This window comes from Rhinichthys klamathensis, unplaced genomic scaffold (assembly GCF_029890125.1).
Source record: "Rhinichthys klamathensis goyatoka isolate OS25496 unplaced genomic scaffold, OSU_Roscu_1.1 h1tg000098l_1, whole genome shotgun sequence".
NCBI classification, from domain to species: domain Eukaryota; kingdom Metazoa; phylum Chordata; class Actinopteri; order Cypriniformes; family Leuciscidae; genus Rhinichthys; species Rhinichthys klamathensis.
The window spans coordinates 4,362,611-4,379,899 of record NW_026606637.1 but is presented as its reverse complement, the minus strand read 5'-3'; the positions used below and the strand labels follow the sequence as shown (position 1 = coordinate 4,379,899).

Here is a 17,289-nt window from a genome sequence, read left to right as displayed (position 1 = left end):
AAATTGCTTTCATTCTCCAACATGACATTTTGCTTTTTGTAAAAGCTATTTGTTTTGTTACCCCAATATTAGTTAAATTTAGATTTTATGCATTCCTCGCTGAGTATAAAACTGAACTATGGGAATACTATGGGAATAAATCTGACAAAGCTCCTTTTGGGGGAAGTCCTCATTTATAAAAACGGTATGTTATAGTATTTATAACCACCATTATCATTTAGATAGCTAAGAAAACATGTGTGTGTGGGCTGGTAAACCCTACATTATGTGGACAAAATGTCCCCACAAAGTTGGCAAAATCCATTTGTTGGTCCCCATGAGGAAACCAGCTTAGAAACCATACTAAGTGATGTGTTTTTTGAAAATTAAAAAATGCAAAAAGTTTTTCTGTGATGGGTAGGTTTAGGGATAGGGTTGATGTGGGGATATAATATAAAGTTTGTACAGTATGAATATCATTATGTCTATGGAAAGTCCTCATAAAACATGAAAATACAACATGTGTATATCCCCAGCCAAAAGTTTAGGATAACATCCCTCAGAGAAAAAAAAAGAACTGTGGTGTTACCATTATATAATGATGGTAGCAAATTGGTAATACCATGGTACTGAACGATTACCATAGTCATATACAATGCTATTAATACAGAACACCATGCTAATTCACATGGAATTAATTGAAATTGGTACTATGGTACTATCATGGTAGTAACATGGTACTATCACCATGATAGTACGTGCCCAAATCAATCAAACAAACAAACAAGCACATGGTAACTCATAGAGATCTGCAAGGAAAAACAGATGCATCCAATGGAGGGACCAACTTAAATTCAAGCAATTATAATCCTTAATCATGAATAATGTGAAAAAGTCAACCACCTTATTTTCAAGTTTACTTTGTCTTTACTCAAAATACAGTTCAGGTGGCCTGACCAGACTGAAGGAGTTACAATCAGGGAAAGGACAAATAAAGGGGTCACACACTCCACCCAGGGGCAGGGGCCTGATGAGGAAAGCAAGAAGAACCAAACAGAGACGGATTCACAAACAGGCCAGTTTAAAAACTCCAGTGTAATATAACCTACAGATGAAGGCTTTTGCTAGTACCCCAAGTCAAATGTCCTTGTTCGGTTTTTTGTTTAACTTATTATTTTTTTAAGTCCACTGTTTGCTGTCCAGTGTCCTTTCAAGTCTTTTGTCTATCATGTCAGTCTCTGGATTTATTTGCCTGCTCAACATAGACAGTATTCCAGCACTCCTCTGTACTCCCTCTGTCCGCGTATTGGTCAAGAGGAGGGGCCAGTCGGCTGATGTTCATTGGCTTCTGCTGGAAGACTGGCAGGGAGTTGGAGCAGAGCTGTGCACCAGGAAGTGTCCATGTGCTGTTCCATCTATTACCCACACACAGAAATCCTAAAAAAGAACCCATTTATGTTTCGTTAATTTAATACGTTGGCTACAGGGCATTGAGTGCAACATACTATATGTAGAACAATCAGTGCTGCAAGTACTTACAGTGAAAAGGAGCGTTCTGGCTATGTTTCAGACTCGGCTTCCTGTTCCACACCTGCTGCCTGGCGCATGCCTTTGATTGACAGGTACATTTCTTCCTCTGGATCATAGTAATAGAACTTCCTCAAGTAGACAATGAGAGGTCTAAGATAGGAAAAATAGGGAAAGTTAGTATTTATAGACACTTTGTATGCACATTTTTTTGCCTTTTAATTGCTAAGCAATTTTATTTCAATAATACATAATAACAGTCGGTAGACCTATGTGATACACCCATAACCTTTGAACATAACCATTCTAGCTCAAATAAATGCTGTCCTTTTAAACTTTCTATTCATCAAAGAGTCCTGAAAAAAATGTGTTATGGTTTCCACAAAATATTAAACCGTTTTTAACATCAGTGATTTGGAATGATTCTGAAGGATCATGTGACACTGAAGACTGGAGTAATGATGCTGAAAATAAATTCAGCTTTGACATCACAGGTATACATATTTTTTTAAAATAAATTAAAATAGAAAAACAGTTATTTTAAACTGTAATCATATTTCACAATATTACAGTCTTTACTGTATTTTAATTATAAAAAATGTGCAGCCTTGGTGAGCACACAAGACTTCTTTCAAAAATATGTTACAGACCTAAAATTTTAGAATTATAGTGTATCAGAAATCTAAATGGGCAAAATAATGTAAAGTGTGAGTGAGTCATACTTGGGGAGGGGCAGCTCCTGGATGTGGTCTATGCGGACGAGTTGTCGGATACAGAAACGGCACAGATGCTGGAGTGATTTCACATTGCTGAAGCGTGAGACTGGGTAGAGCAGCTGCACGGGGGTCGGGGGCAACCCTGAGACAGACACCAGACGTTTCGTTACACTGACCTTTCATCTCTCACACCCTCAAACCAGTTTTTGGTCTTTACGAACAAAATAAACCCTGCCTCACTTCTGTGCACATTGTTACCACAAACACTTTAGACAAAAACATGGTTGTTAACTAAAACTATTCAAAATAGTTTTTTGCCCCTATTATGCTATTTTAAACTATTTTTGGTAATGTTCTACAATAGATTTACATGCATCCAAGGTAAAAAAAACACTTTAATTTTCTCATAATATACATTGCAGAATCACCTCTTTTCTCACAGTGTCTGAAACTGTTCAATAAAGGATCCGTTCTCTTTTTTCCGAGAGCCTACTCTGCTCTGATTGGTCAGATGGCCAAGTCTGTAGTGATTGGTCTACTGCTTACAGCGCGCGTCGTTAACAAAACGCCCAATTTCAGCTCTGGAGGCTTTCTTAGCACTTGTACACACAGTGATGCGAACAGTAACAATGGCGTTGGTTTTACCATTTTAATTCACCCTTCGCCAGAAGTTTGATTGACAGGCTATCTGACCAATCATAATGCCAAATCTGCCATTTTGTCCGACAAACAAACCAGACAGGAGGAGTTAGGGCCATATTTACTAAACAGGGCAAATTAGCATGAGAGCCCAATTGCACAAAAGCGGTTTTGAAACAACATACCTTCTGATGTTCATTCATGTTTATTTTGTGCTATAACTAGTATACGTGCTGCTTGAACTGAGGTGCTACAACGATCTTTCATGACACATTAACGTAGCAAAAGTAACTAAGGGGGGCGGGTCTTTGCAAAGGGTCGATTCCATCGCGAGTCCTCATGCTTTGGGAAGTGCATGCAAAGTGGATTTGCACTTTTGCAGCGCAGGAAACTGCATCCTCTTGACAACAAGACATAATGCTACAACATGTTGTTTCTCAGCTACAACTACAGTGTTTGAGGGTGGCTAAAAGTACTATGTAGACATTGTTCGCAGGCAGCCAATAAAGACAAACCTACATAGATATGTTACAGAAGTGAGACTGGGAATGGTGACAACTCGTTTCAGTAATTCAGAATCGATTATTTATTTTAGGAGACAATAACTTTATTTGTTGTGCACTTTGATCTTTAAAACTTTGCAGACCTCTTATATTCACACACTGCTATTTTACACACTACGTTAAAGATAACAGTATAATAGGGCACTTTAATTTAAACAAAGCTGTACATATAGGATAAAATGAAAATAAACACTTTATGTTGAAGTACTAAAAGTACTATTACTAAAACTGAAATAAATATAATTTAAAGCTAAATAGCCTCAAGCACTTTTTTTGTCCCTAATTGTCCCTATTTCATGAATGTCTTGTCATATAAGCAGGATATTTGTAGCCTTACCAGGTACACGGGAACGTAGGAAGTAGAGGAATTTTCCATTTTTAGAGTGCATGATGGCTCGCTCAATGAATTCAACCACAGAATGGCAGCGGTCCTCAAATTTAGGGTGGCACCATAAACTGAAGGTTCCTGAAGAGTTAAAGGCAAATTTTAAGGAAAAGAAATACACTGGGAAAAAAAGAAACTTTGTCACAGCAAAATGTATTAGTATTTCTCAAATTATATTTATAACTCTTTGATTTACTATTAATTAAAAATATTTTCTTTCAAAGACAAAAACATTCATTACAAAGTAAAACGATTATTTATTACAAAGACTATATCAAATCATTTTTTATTAGAAATAAGCCACACACATATATATATATATATATATTGCTTTTTACAAAGGGAACTTGGCCTTTGTGTTTCCTCATATTTAAACTCCTGTGAAACAAGAAGTCATGGCTGGACAATTTCATGTTCTTAGTCCTCCTGGTGTGCTAAAAAAGGTAAACATTAATGGGAATATACTTCAGATACTTTATTTGTAAAAAATTCTAGGGGTGCCAATAATTGTGGCCAACGTGTTTTGGAGAAAAACATTTATTTCATAATGTGATTCCCCCCCCACTTTCAATTCTTTTACTTCAATGAAAGGTTAGATTTTTGGCAATTTTTTGAATGAAAGATCAAAAGGATAAACGATGCAGATTTATTTTTTACAGCCAGTTTTGATTATATTTACCAGGGGTACCATTCATTCTGAGCACGACTGTATATATATATATATATATATATATATACATACACATATACTGTATTATAGAAACACAAACTTTTATTTTAGAATCGATTAATCGCATTTAATTGATTTGACAGCACTAAAAATGCACTTTAATAGATGATACTCATTTTAAAAAAAATTTACGAATGCAGGAAATAATGGGGGTGTGAAAACATTTAATGACTATCGATTTGATTTTTACTGTTCGCATTGTCATTCTGCAAGTGATGAAATGTAATCTTTTTATAAGTCTGTAAGTTTATTCAGACGGTGTAGTCAACAATTACCTTTTAATCGGACTCTGAGGATGTGGTTTAGATTGGAAAAAAGGAAGGAAAAGTTGGCTACCACAGCTCCAAAAGAAAAATATCACCACAGGTGACGTTTCGAGCCCAGTGGCTCTTCATCAGATTGGGTTTGTAAACATAGGATTTGTGTTTTTTGGCAACACATACGAGAATGATATGCCAAAAAGGAGTATGTGTGTGTTTATGGATATGTGTTATATAAGGGGTGTAATACAGTAATACGGTTCGGTGCATACAGTCAGACAACGAACACAGTCAGTCACAGACCATCCACACTCCAATCCAGAAGGGGGCGCGCGCAGTAATGCAACACTGTTTGCTAACCACCACAACATGAAAAAGAGCTGAAGAAGAAGAGACCGTCTACCAAGAGGGTAATCCATCGACCGGAAGTTGAAGCCGGCCGGGTGCCGCCATCTTGTAGCAGAACTTCACTTGCGTTAGCATTTCCATTGACTCCCATTCATTTTGGCGTCACTTTGACAGCGAATAACTTTACATCTGAGGCGTTTAAAGACTCCATTTGTCCATTATTTATTTCTAAAGAAACACGACAATGTATAAAAGGCTCCATTACTTTGTACCTTACGTTATGGCCCCGTAGAAGCCGTTTTTGTAAAAATAGGCTAACGATTGCGTCATAACACGCGACTCTCTGGCGCACACAAGAGAAAATTACCGTATAGACAGAAGTAGAAACTCGCGCGCACTCGGGGGGGACGTGGAGGCATAAAGTCAAGGGAGAAGCCCATAGAGAGTTGTAAAGTTGCTCCTGCTGCGAGCTCATGGACAGCTAATACTCACGATCTCCGGCTCTGCAAGTTTCGGAATGGAATGATTAGATTCCTCTTGGCACCGCTACTAGAAGAGTAACGTCTGTCAGACAGGTTGCTCACGTCATCAAGCTTAGTTTGAGTGGGTTTAAGTCTGCGCGTCAGGAACGGAAGTGCTCAAAAATCGCAAAAAATGGGCTTCAACTGTCTCAACTGAGTTCCAATGAGATGGCTCTGTCCACTTCTTATACTGTCTATGCCGTCTACACACCAACCCAAAACAAGAGTTCAGATGGCAATCAAGAGCTTGCTAGTAGCTTATACGCTGAGTTTCGATACATTTTTGGAGGCACTCCACAAACTTCACTAAAAGTAAACCGGGATGGCAGAAAGTTCGTTTTCTTTATTTTACAAAAGCACAATGTTTTGTTTTTATTGTGAGTGTACACAAATAAAAATAGACAGTTTTGAATGATGTACTACTCTTATCTGTATGACCCTAAATGACTGGGTATTTTAAGTTGTTTCCGACAAGATCATTTGCCATTGTGCTGATGTGTCGTTGAATCTCACTTACTGTCCAGTGATGAAATATGCATGTCCTGGAAATGAAAAGCCTCAGGTGGAGCTTAACTCGCTGTCTCCTCGTAGAAAGGTGAAGTAGGCTCTTTTTTTCTTAGTGATTTCTTGAAAAAGCGTAATATTGAACTTTTTGCATCTGCCATTGTCACAGCATGTTATTGAACTATCGTACACAAAGAAATCTAATCTTTTAGTTGCTAAACTAAAAAACGTTATTTTTCATTATTCTATTCATTTTGTACTTTTATAACACAAGAGATGCTTTACAGTTTTGTAGCTAACCCAATACCTTTTGTTTTTTTATCAGCCCTACAAAAAAATATGACCTATGTAAGAGTGCATTCTGTTTACTACTTAGTGCTTAATAATACATTAAAAGAGGCTGTACTGTACCAACTAGGGGACTAAATGCCGCTAGGTGGAACAAACTGAAATTTGCACTACTGTCAGTTCAAAATAAATCAAAAGAAACCTAGCATTGGGGATTTGTTGCTTTTTCCTGTTGTACCGAACTCGTATTGAACCGTGACCCAAAAAAACGAGGTACGCACCGAACCGTGACTTCTGTGTACCGTGACACCCCTAGTATATGTGTGTGTTTACCTCTGTAGTGCTCCATACGCGTGTGGTGTGTGACTCCCTGTGAGCGAAAACTGAGGCTGAGGATGTATCGTGGGTCTGAACTGTCCCGCACCAAAAACGAGCCATCTGGCTTCCCTCTTAGCTTCATTTCAGCATCCTCCCAGTTCATCGGCCCCCAATACCAGCCACACTGCAGACACACAAACACACACTGACCATCCAACAGTGCTAAACAAAAGCTGCTTATAGAGAAAACATGCAAAACCTACTAAATTATATGGACAACCACAGGAAGCCACAGATATGTTTCATAGTTAAAAAGGTCTGCCGATAAACATGCCCAATGATATTACAATCATGTGACTGGAAATTTTCAGTTGTTTCTTGACTTCACATCAACTGCTTTTGTCTCTCACCCGCTCCAGCTCTCTCAGGCTGGCAGTGAAGCTGCTGGAATCGGCTCCTCTCAATGGACACATGATCGGAGCCGGGGCCACTCTGGCAGGGGCCGCCGTGTCCATCGGTGACGCGGCCGAATGAGGAAGTGCTCGGAAGAAAGCATCTGAGACACAAATGGAGCATTTTTTGAATACACCAGCAAATTTTAAGTTCTGATCATCCTAGTTCTGAACTAGACTAGTATCCCATTCAACTAAATGAATACTTCTACTTTTTCTTTGGTGTAGATTGTCTCTTGACAAATAACAAATATACACTACTAAAGACAAAAGTTTGTGTCACATGATCTAATATGCTGATCTCCTGCTCAAGAAACATTTTGTATTATTTTCAATGTTGAAAAACAGCTTAATATTTTTGTGTAAACCTTGATACTTTTTTTCTAAATTCTTTGATGAATAGAAAGTTCAAAAGAACAGCATTTATTTATTTAAAATAGAAATATTTTGTAACATTATGAATGTCTTTACTGTAACTTTTTATCAATGTCATGGATTTCATGAATAAAAGTGTTTTAAACTGACCATAAACTTTTGAACAGTAGTATAAGTTGACAAATAACAGTTTCAATCATTTTACTTTAAAATGTAGTCTAAAATTTGGTCCATTTTGTCAAGTTTTTTACATATAGTCCTGCAGTATGACAGGCCTATCAGTGTTATAATTGCAAATTGTTAAAAGTACAATCATCCCAAGTTAATAATATGAGGTTATTAAAATGGTTGTATATAACAATCAGACAAGAATTAAAGAAAATATGTCATTTAAAATATGTCTAAATGAATTCGGATGAGACATGGGCTAGTTGTCACATTTTTTTTATGCCAGCGACTATTTATCAGTGCAGGTTTATTTCTGTATCAACACAAACTTTTGTATTTGATGATACAAAAATTAAATATTTTCACCATTATTGTCAATGAAAAAGATACAATTCACTGAACACACATTGACCTTTTGTGACAACATTCCCAAGTAGTGCTCTCCTGACAGCTAGAGCAATACAAAATTGTTTTGAAAAAGAATTTAGAAAAATTATTCTAATAGGGTTATATCACACTGCAGGACACATCTTTCACTAGCTATGTTTCAAAAAAAAAAAAAACGCTGGACAGAAACGCCAATATGTGCATACATTCTAAAAATGCACATAAAAAACGTATGTGGTCAATTGAGGCAGATACATTTTTTATCAGATAAGAAGACATGCGCATAAACTACGATGGAAACATTTACCGAATGAATCCCTCGATGCGCAACAAAAAACTCTTGTGACTTCTTCTCAACAGTGGATGCGATTGATAACTGGACTAACCAGTGGACCAATTTCAGTGCACAGCATCTCAAATGTTGGTTTGATCATTCTGAAATGTCTGAGCCAAAGTCTGTCATCAGAATGATTTGGTATAATGACCTCCCAGAAGCGTCTCACATGATTGTGTTCCCAAACACCATACATCTGAACGCAAGATAACATGACAGCATTTATGGTTAAGGTTTTTTTTTATGATGTAGAAAAATATCTAGTGTCTTCCTGAATTGCAGCAACTTCCATTTTTACTATAGAAATGTTGCGCTAATTTCCCAGGAAGTGATCATTTTGTTCTCTTGAACACATGGGAGGGAAACGAAATTCCAATTTTGCACATAAGTTAAATTCGCAACTTTGGATGGAAACATAGCTAGTGATGAAATGTCATATCAATGTGTGTACATGCTGTTATAGATAATAAAGTTACCAAATCTTTAATATTACCATCAACCTTCAAAGTTATATATGAGTTCTTCAGCAAATTCACTACAAAACTTAAGTTTGAAGTATGGCACCATCACGTTCACACTTCCTCTCTTTATAAACGCACATTAGTCACACTGCCTTCTTCCTCCAAACTGCGAAAGGAACTGAGAAACGAAACCACGCGGTCAACCAAAGCCTTTGTTTGACAAAACGATACATGCGGCAGATGGCATGTATTGTCTTTACCTTTGCTTTTCACAAGAAACATCACAGTTACATTCACACTTTATTCCATTTCCCTTTTTGTTTGATGGAATAAAGTTGCTACTGAGGGCGGAGAATGAGCCGGTTCGCAGAAAGGGAAGGGGATGTTGGAGTCTGCTCGTAGAACCAGAAAGGTGCCCTAAAACACCCTTAAACACACACCGCCCCCTCCACTGCACCCAAGTCTTACCATTGAGGCTGAGACTATGCTGGATGGTGGCGTGGAGAGGGGGAGGAGGAGGAAGAGGCAGAGGGAGAGACTGCAGGGACGCCCCCATTACACTCACTAGGAAAGGCCCAGGCTGCGGCCCACCTATATCGTCTGGAAGAGAGCAGGAGGGAGGGTTCAGAGCCAGGAGAATAAGGAGATGTCATAGAAAAAGCAATGGAAGCGTAGAGAAGGTTAAAGTCTATTAGAATGAGACAGGAGCCTGGGGCGATGAAGAGGAATCAGAACATGACTAAAATCAGCCCTAACACCATTCAGCTTTAGAGCAAAAGGAACAGCAACAATATTCTTGCACATGTTACCAAAAATAGATCAAAATGCAGCCAGATTTCAGAAGATTTTGATTAGACTAACATGAATATTACATTCAATGACCTCTGATTTGTGTATGAATAACGCAGTTTTGCCTGTATGAACTTTAAAGGAGCAAGACAAATCCTCCAATTATGTTACAATATCTGATCCTCTTATAGCACTTGAAGACTAAGACACCGTGACAGGAAGCATATGACATGGGGAACTGCAGCATGGGAAAACAACATGGGTAAATCCACACGCTGGTATGTGCATTCAATCACATACTCACGACACTGGAAAATTTCGTGTTTTTTTTTACTTTAAAGGAACATTGCGGGTTTAATAAAGTGTTTCATTGAGATACTATTCTAGTTTTTACTATATTTTGAATTAGATTTTCAGTTTTCATTTTGTTAACTTTGTTAAACCAGATGAAAATGAGTAATGTTGTAAATAAAATAGTCTTTTAATATTTTATTTTATTTCAACAAAAGTGATATTTCTTATGGCTTTAGTTTTAGTTAACTCTATGATAACACTGGTTCAATACAATCTTATTAAACAGCATTTGTGACAATGTCGATTATCACAAAAATGTATTTATTCCCTTACTTAAAAAAAAAAGATGGGTTACAGTGAAGCTTTTACTAAGGAATTGAATGTGGACAATCCGTACAAGTTACAAAATACTCATTGTTTCAATAGTAAATAATAATAATATTTGAAAACAATAAGAGTGTTAACATGATTGTAGTGGAAAAATCACTTACTTACAGTGTAAAGTTATATCCAATTTTTAGTAACTCTAAAACATCTGTATTTAAACAGCATCACAGCTCAAAAATACATAGGTTTTAACAAAATAATTCATGTAAGTGATTGTTATAAAGTTATAAGCTTCAAATTTCTACTTTTAAATACTCCAAAAATGGTCTCTATTCACTTTCATAAGTATTTCACTGTAACCTCCATGTTTCTTTCTTTTTTTCATGTCATGTTAGATTTGTATGCTTATCAACATCATGCCACAAATGCTATACATTGAGCTTAAAGGAATAGTTTACTTAAAAATGGAAATTCTGTCAGCATTTACTCACCCTGAAGTTGTTTCAAACCTGTATGAATTTCTTTCTTCGAAAGAATGTCGGTAACCAAACAATTGATGAACCCCATTGACTTCCATAGTATTTTTTTTCCAACTATGGAAGTCAATGGGGTCCATCAACTGTCTGATTACCGACATTCTTTAAAATATCTTCCTTTGTGTTCAGCAGAAGAAAGAAATTCATACAGGTTTGAAACTTGAGGGTGAGTAAATGATGACAGAATTTTAACTTTTAAGTGAACTATTCCTTTAACTATTGAACCCAGAATATTCCTATATACCTCTACTCTCAACCTAAACACACTTGAAAAAAAAAATCAACTTCAAACATGATGACTGAATAATCATACATACCTAATCATCTTTGTTCCCTCATGACAAAGACCGCTTCAGATCTAAAATCTATCTCTCTAGTATTGAGATTATTTCAAACTTCAATCTCAAAGACCACACTGAGCTGATGAACAGGAAGAAACTGTGCAGTGGTCTCACTTTATTAGAAAAGGAACTGCTCATCTGTGTGCCAAATACTAGTTAAGTTTAACCACATGTAGGCTTGCACAATAACTAATTTTAGGTGGCGCTTCTCTGAATTTTATGCTTTCAGAATGCAATCAGAGACTCCGGTAACCATGAAATGAAAAGAATGAAGGTCGAATAAAAAAGGGGAAATGAAAGGACAAAGTGAAAGAATAAGCAAGTACGTTGACGTCCTACACGGCATCTTTAACATCTGCCTTGGGTTCACTCACAGAGGTGAGGTGAAACAGATCATCTTTTAAAACTGCAGTAACAAAATCTCAGCATTCTTTTTTTGAAAACTTGTGTTTAGATTTTGAGGGGAGGTACTTTGATATTTTACTTTAAAAGTTAAAAAAAAGTAATAAAAAAAACGTCAAGCTCCTATATTATCAGATCAGTATTTTCTTTTCAACTCAAATTTTAGGAATATTTGATTGACAGGTGAGTAGGCAGTCCTTTGATGTTGACTGAGACCAACAATGAAGCTGTGAGTATAGGGTCTTTCTCACCGGGTAGTTCTAGGAACTGGTGGTTTCCCGAGAACTAATGGTTCCCGTAGGAACATTTTCCTGGTTGCATCCACACCGCCAGTAGGAACTCTGAGTGACGTAAGCCGCTTGGTTCTTGTGACTTTTATTTTGACGGCGAGGTGGACCTTTATTTTGACGGCGCTGAGAATGCCAGCCCGAGCACTCTCCGTGTTCATTAGTTTACAATCTGTCTAACAGTCCTGTCTAATACATTATTAGATAGAACTGTTATACATAGAAAGACAGTATATGAAAAGTTATAAGCGTATGCCGTGTGGTTGATTTCCAGTGTTGCTATCTGAGCAGAAACACATAATCATGTTTCGCTTGGTCTCCTCAAAGTTGCGTTGGATTTTCTCCTTAGCTTAAAGGTTAAGAGTTCCATCTATCACTGTTTTCAATGTTTGTAGAACAATGGCTTACAGCTTATGAAAACCCCAAATTCAAAATAGAATACTGTGAAAAGGTTTTCAGAGCTGTAAGCCATAATCATCAAAATTATAACAAATAAAGGCTTGAAATATCTCACTTTGCATGTAATGAGTCTATATAATATATTAGTTTCACCTTTTAAGTTGAAGTACTGAAATATATTAACTTTTGCACGATCTTCAAATTTTTTGAGTTTCACCTGTATATGAATGTTTTTACTGTGTTTTTGATCAAATAAATGCAGCCTTGGTGAGCATAAGAGACTTCTTTCAAAAATGTCCAACAATCTTACTGACCCCAAACTTTTGAATTTAACCGTAGATAGAGGTGAAAGGATGAAGGGAAGATACCCGGGAGGCGGGGAGGGGCGGGGATGGGGGAGGTTACTGGAGAATTATTTAAAAAGTATGAAACAGATGGAGATGTGAAAGCAGAAACGAAGGAGATCAAGGAGGTGTGTGAACATCTGTAGTGAGGCTCACCTAGCAGACTGAGGCTCCGCCGAGGGGGAGGTGGAGGAGTGGGAGGGTGAGGGGAGTTCCTCCCTCTCTGAGAGATGTCCACATCCACCAACGACACCGTCTCTCCTGCAACCAGAGCAATAGTACTTAATGACAAGAGCCATAAGAACGACATTAACAACATTTGTTACAATAATGTAGCATAATTCCAAAGATTGGCCTAAAATGAGACTAATCTCATCCAAATCGTGTGCCTGTGTCATTATATTTCCCATGCACTGTGTAAGCTTATTAGTGGCTTGCAAATGTGCCTTCATTTAATGTATTCCAAGGATTCCTTTAGCTTCTAACCCAATATGTTCCCCTGAATCTTCGTTTACCTGTGAAAACGGGAGTAAAAGAGGCCGCAGAGAAGGCACTTTGTGCCCTTGTTAGTCCAGGTTGGCTGCAGAAAGACAATCATCATTTTAATTGTTAAAATAAAAAAAGACAACACATTAATTTACATTAATTCTGTATCTCAAAGTTTATTATATCATTATTTATTTATCTACAGTTTATAATGAATTAGAAGTATAGATAATCACACTTGACTCACCTGAGGTCAATTATGACTTTGCGACTATCATATAAAAACAAATCAAAAGTACAACAGGTTTAATGAAATGTGTTTTATGATGGACATTTTATGAGAGATTTAAAAGAAAAACATTTATGGAGAAAAAAGTGTCCAATTTCTTGGTTAATTTCGAATGAATTGGCTAAATCATCGATTGAAATATTAAATATTCTTGGGATAAAGACCATAGTTGGTCCCATAATGCTGTCTATTTGTAGGTAAACAAAGAATACTTCAATACACCATAGCCAACCATTTCCAATTGGTTTTTAGAAAGAGGTTTATTATTTAATAGTAGGCTACATCAATGTCTGTTTTCCTACACTCCTAAGAAAATGTGTAATTTTAAATAAATTTTACCTTTAGGGATACAACAGCTTGTTAAAATGGTAGTGCCCTTAAAGGGACAACTATTCTATTTATCTAATCTAATCTAATCTACTTTATTTACCCCATCCAGATATCCTCTATAGATGTTTCCTTTAAAGGGATAGTTCACCCAAAAATGAAAATTGTCCATCAATTGAGTCCATCAACTGTTTGGTTACCAACATTCTTCAAAATATCTTATTTTGTGTTCAGCAGAAGAAAGAAATTCCTACAGGTTTGTGTAACACCTTGAGGCTGAGTAAACGATGACAGAATTTGAGGGTGACCTATCCCTTTAAGTGCTACCCCAGTGACAAACTGTTGTACCCCTAAAGATAAAATTCTTGTACATTTTTTCTGACAGTGTAGGCTCCTCCATAAAAATGTTGAAGGAACCATACTTATATAACCAGGACTACAACGGTTGCACAAAAACTTGTTCTTGTGAAAGTTGTAGTCATTAAACTATGTGGCAAGTTGTTATCAACTTTTTAAAGCAATATTGGTAACACTTCATAATAAGGTTTATTAGTACATTAGATAATGTATTAATTAACTAACATGAACTAACAATGAGCAATTAATTTGTTACAGTATTAGTGTCAGTATCACTAACTTTGTTAGTGTTAGTTAATAAAAATACAGCTTTTCATTGTTTGTTCATGTTAGTTCACAGTGCATTAACTAATATTAACAAAATACAACCTTTGATTTTATTAACATATTAGTAAATGTTGAAATTAATATTAACTAAGATTAATAAATGCTGAAGTATTGTTCATTCTTAGTTCATGTTAGGTAGTTAATAAGGTTAACTAATGAACCTTATTGTAAAGTGTTATTTAATAATATATTACAAAAATATCTATATTTTTTATTATATTAAAAAAAGCAATATTTAAAAAAACACAACTGCTTAAAAATCTACTTTTGAGGTATGACTGTGTAGTTTATATTGTATGAAAACAACCATGAAATTGTCTTCAAATTATGTTAACCTCAGAGCTTTTTAATACAATTCTTAACTAATTAAGTACTAATTAACTAATACTAATTAACTAATCATAAGGTGCCAATCTAAAGAAAGAAAGAAAGAAAGAAAGAAAGAAACTAAGAAAGAAAGAAAGAAAGAAAGAAAGAAAGAAAGAAAGAAAGAAAGAAAGAAAGAAAGAAAGAAAGAGAAAATTCCTGAGGGAGTAAATCTTATAAATAAGATGTTTAATATTTAATTTCAAGGTTGTTTGGGCAGAAGAACTCACCTGGCTGTGTCTTGTTCCCCACCGCTCGCTCCGGACATGTCCACTAAACTGCCCGCTGATGATATGGAGAACGTGACTGAAGGTCTCTTGTCCAAAAGGTTGTTAGAGCCACTACAGCTTTTAGTTCTAAAAAGTTTACTCAGGCGTATTTTAAGAGAGCCCTTCCTGGATTTCCCTGGTACTTTCAAAGTCTTCTCTCCTCCGCTGGCCGCGGAAAGATGCGCCCGGGTCGTGCTCCTGTCCGACCGGGCCTTCGGTGTGGACGCCTGGCTGGAGCACGGGGTGTCCTGGTTGGATGCGGCTTGCGATAGAACCTCGGGAGTCAGTTTATCTGTGGTGGGAGCCTGAGGCCTGGTGTTTACAGAGTCTCGCAACAAACAACACGCCGGTGAGCAAAGTCCCCCGGACACTGCCATAGCTTGTCCGGACAGCACCGACGGGAAACATTTGAGCGCAAACGCACCCGGCTCATTGTTTTGGGAATCGGTCTTCTGACAGGCATTGATGCCCAGGCCGTTCACTTCTTCTGACCCGAGGCCCTCCAGAACCAGCAGAGCATCGCTGGTCTCGGTCGGGTCATCTCCCTGCCTGATTCCAGCCGAGCCGAGCATGCTTTGACACGAGCAGTGCTGCAGCTCGCCGTCCTTCAGTAGAAATTCGGGTACCGGAGCGACTCCCAGCTCGCCGAATTTCCTCGCCAGCTCCAGGACAGGACCCTCAGGCAGAGCCGTCGTGCAGCTCCAGCCCGGCTCTGTCATCGAGCCCGTTTTGTGATCCACCACCGGCGGCCAGTCTTGTTTGTCTGTGATCAAGCGATGCCGGTGACACAGTTCGGCTCCCTCCGTATCCGTAGCAACCGCTGGCAGTTTGAGCTGTGGATGCAGCGTCCATGTAGGCGGATGCTGAGCGTCCACAGCGCCAGACTCCGAAGCGAGTACCGCTTGCTCCTCAAAAGCCCTTCGCTGATCCTCCGACTTGTTCTCGGCAAATCCTTCAGAGTCTCTCGATATGTTTCTGAATACCAACAGCTGAGGCCCCATTCCACCTCGGTGGGTGAGATCGTACCCGTGGGCCTCGGCTGAATGAAGAGGAGGCGGCGGCACAGACAGCGCAGGTCTAGTCGCCATCACTCCCGCGTCAGGTGCCTCCGTTCCGCTGGCCTGCGGAGCTTTGTTCACCGCCGAGATGTGGCCGTGATTCTGCGTGCATTCAAAGTTCCCCTTGATAGCCACCGTCAGTCCAGTGCCCGATGACAGATTCCCATTCTCCTCGTCCAAGCGGTCATCCTCGGCCGCGGAGACCAGGCGCATCAAGACAAAATCGGGAGACATATCTTGCGCGTTGTTCATTATTATTCCTCAATATACTGAAGGAATGAGCGATATCAGCGTTTCACATTGCTCCAGTCATGAGATCTCGTTTGTGTGATGATGGTAATCCACTTGGTGTTAGTTAGCCCTCTCACTCAGCGCCAGACAATTAGTGCATTTAAACTCTATTTCAGTCGCTCCTTCAACATTGCGCACGTCCTCGTCTCATTTCGCGTCCGGCCTTAAAAATCTCCACGGGTCTTTGTAGGGTCATACATAACGCTTCGTTTCACGCAATCCTAACGGCGTCTGTGGTCACATTACTGTCGAGGCCCCACCCGCCCGCTCACTTCCGCAAATTCGATGCGTTTCGTGTTTGGTCTTATCGGTGCCATTGCTGTCCACTTGGCTGCAGGCTATGTGCTGTCCCCCTTAGTGACGTGCACCGTGCTGTAATGTTGCTTTCATGTCATTTACCGCGCTGTTGTCTGGAAGATGGCCTTACCAACTGATGTTTATGATGCATCAATTATAGTGGCATCGCCTTACCGCACGAATTCAACACAAATTAAACTCTCCTTGCAAATCGGTTGCATTATGAGTCAACGTTAACTGACTTGCACGCTTTAATCATTTGAATAATGACTCTCATCCTGATATAGCCTACAAAAAAATGAAAATAAAAATACAGCATGGTGTCAAATAGAAATAGAACCAAAATAATATCATGATACTGGACATGCCAGTTATTCATTATGTAGCATGTAAAAATGATAACTTATTTAAACTAATAATTGATCATAACATAGGCTGTTTTTATCAACAGGGTTTTTACGAATGTACATGGAAATGTTTTTACCATTTTAATCTTAAATGGTGCAACAAATACATTTTTTAAAGTACAAACATTTCAATGCATTTGA

General features: G+C 38.1%; 1 protein-coding gene across 2 annotated transcripts; it reads right to left on the bottom strand.

The window, feature by feature from the left end:
• Positions 1-882: 882 nt before the first annotated feature.
• Positions 883-16,921, bottom strand: socs7 (suppressor of cytokine signaling 7). 2 transcript variants are annotated; one of them, XM_056252731.1, is made up of 10 exons: positions 15,057-16,921; positions 13,190-13,254; positions 12,831-12,935; positions 9,424-9,555; positions 7,189-7,334; positions 6,794-6,962; positions 3,762-3,890; positions 2,229-2,364; positions 1,519-1,659; positions 883-1,416 (listed from the first exon to the last, which is right to left on the bottom strand). In XM_056252731.1, the coding sequence occupies exons 1-9, from the start codon at positions 16,403-16,405 to the stop codon at positions 1,539-1,541; spliced, it is 2,352 nt and encodes a 783-aa protein (XP_056108706.1). In that variant the 5' UTR covers positions 16,406-16,921; the 3' UTR covers positions 883-1,416; positions 1,519-1,538. The 2 variants fall into 2 exon arrangements, with proteins under 2 accessions (XP_056108706.1, XP_056108707.1); XM_056252732.1 differs by lacking the exon at positions 9,424-9,555 and having other exon boundaries at positions 15,057-16,920.
• Between the last annotated feature and the right edge of the window lie 368 nt (positions 16,922-17,289).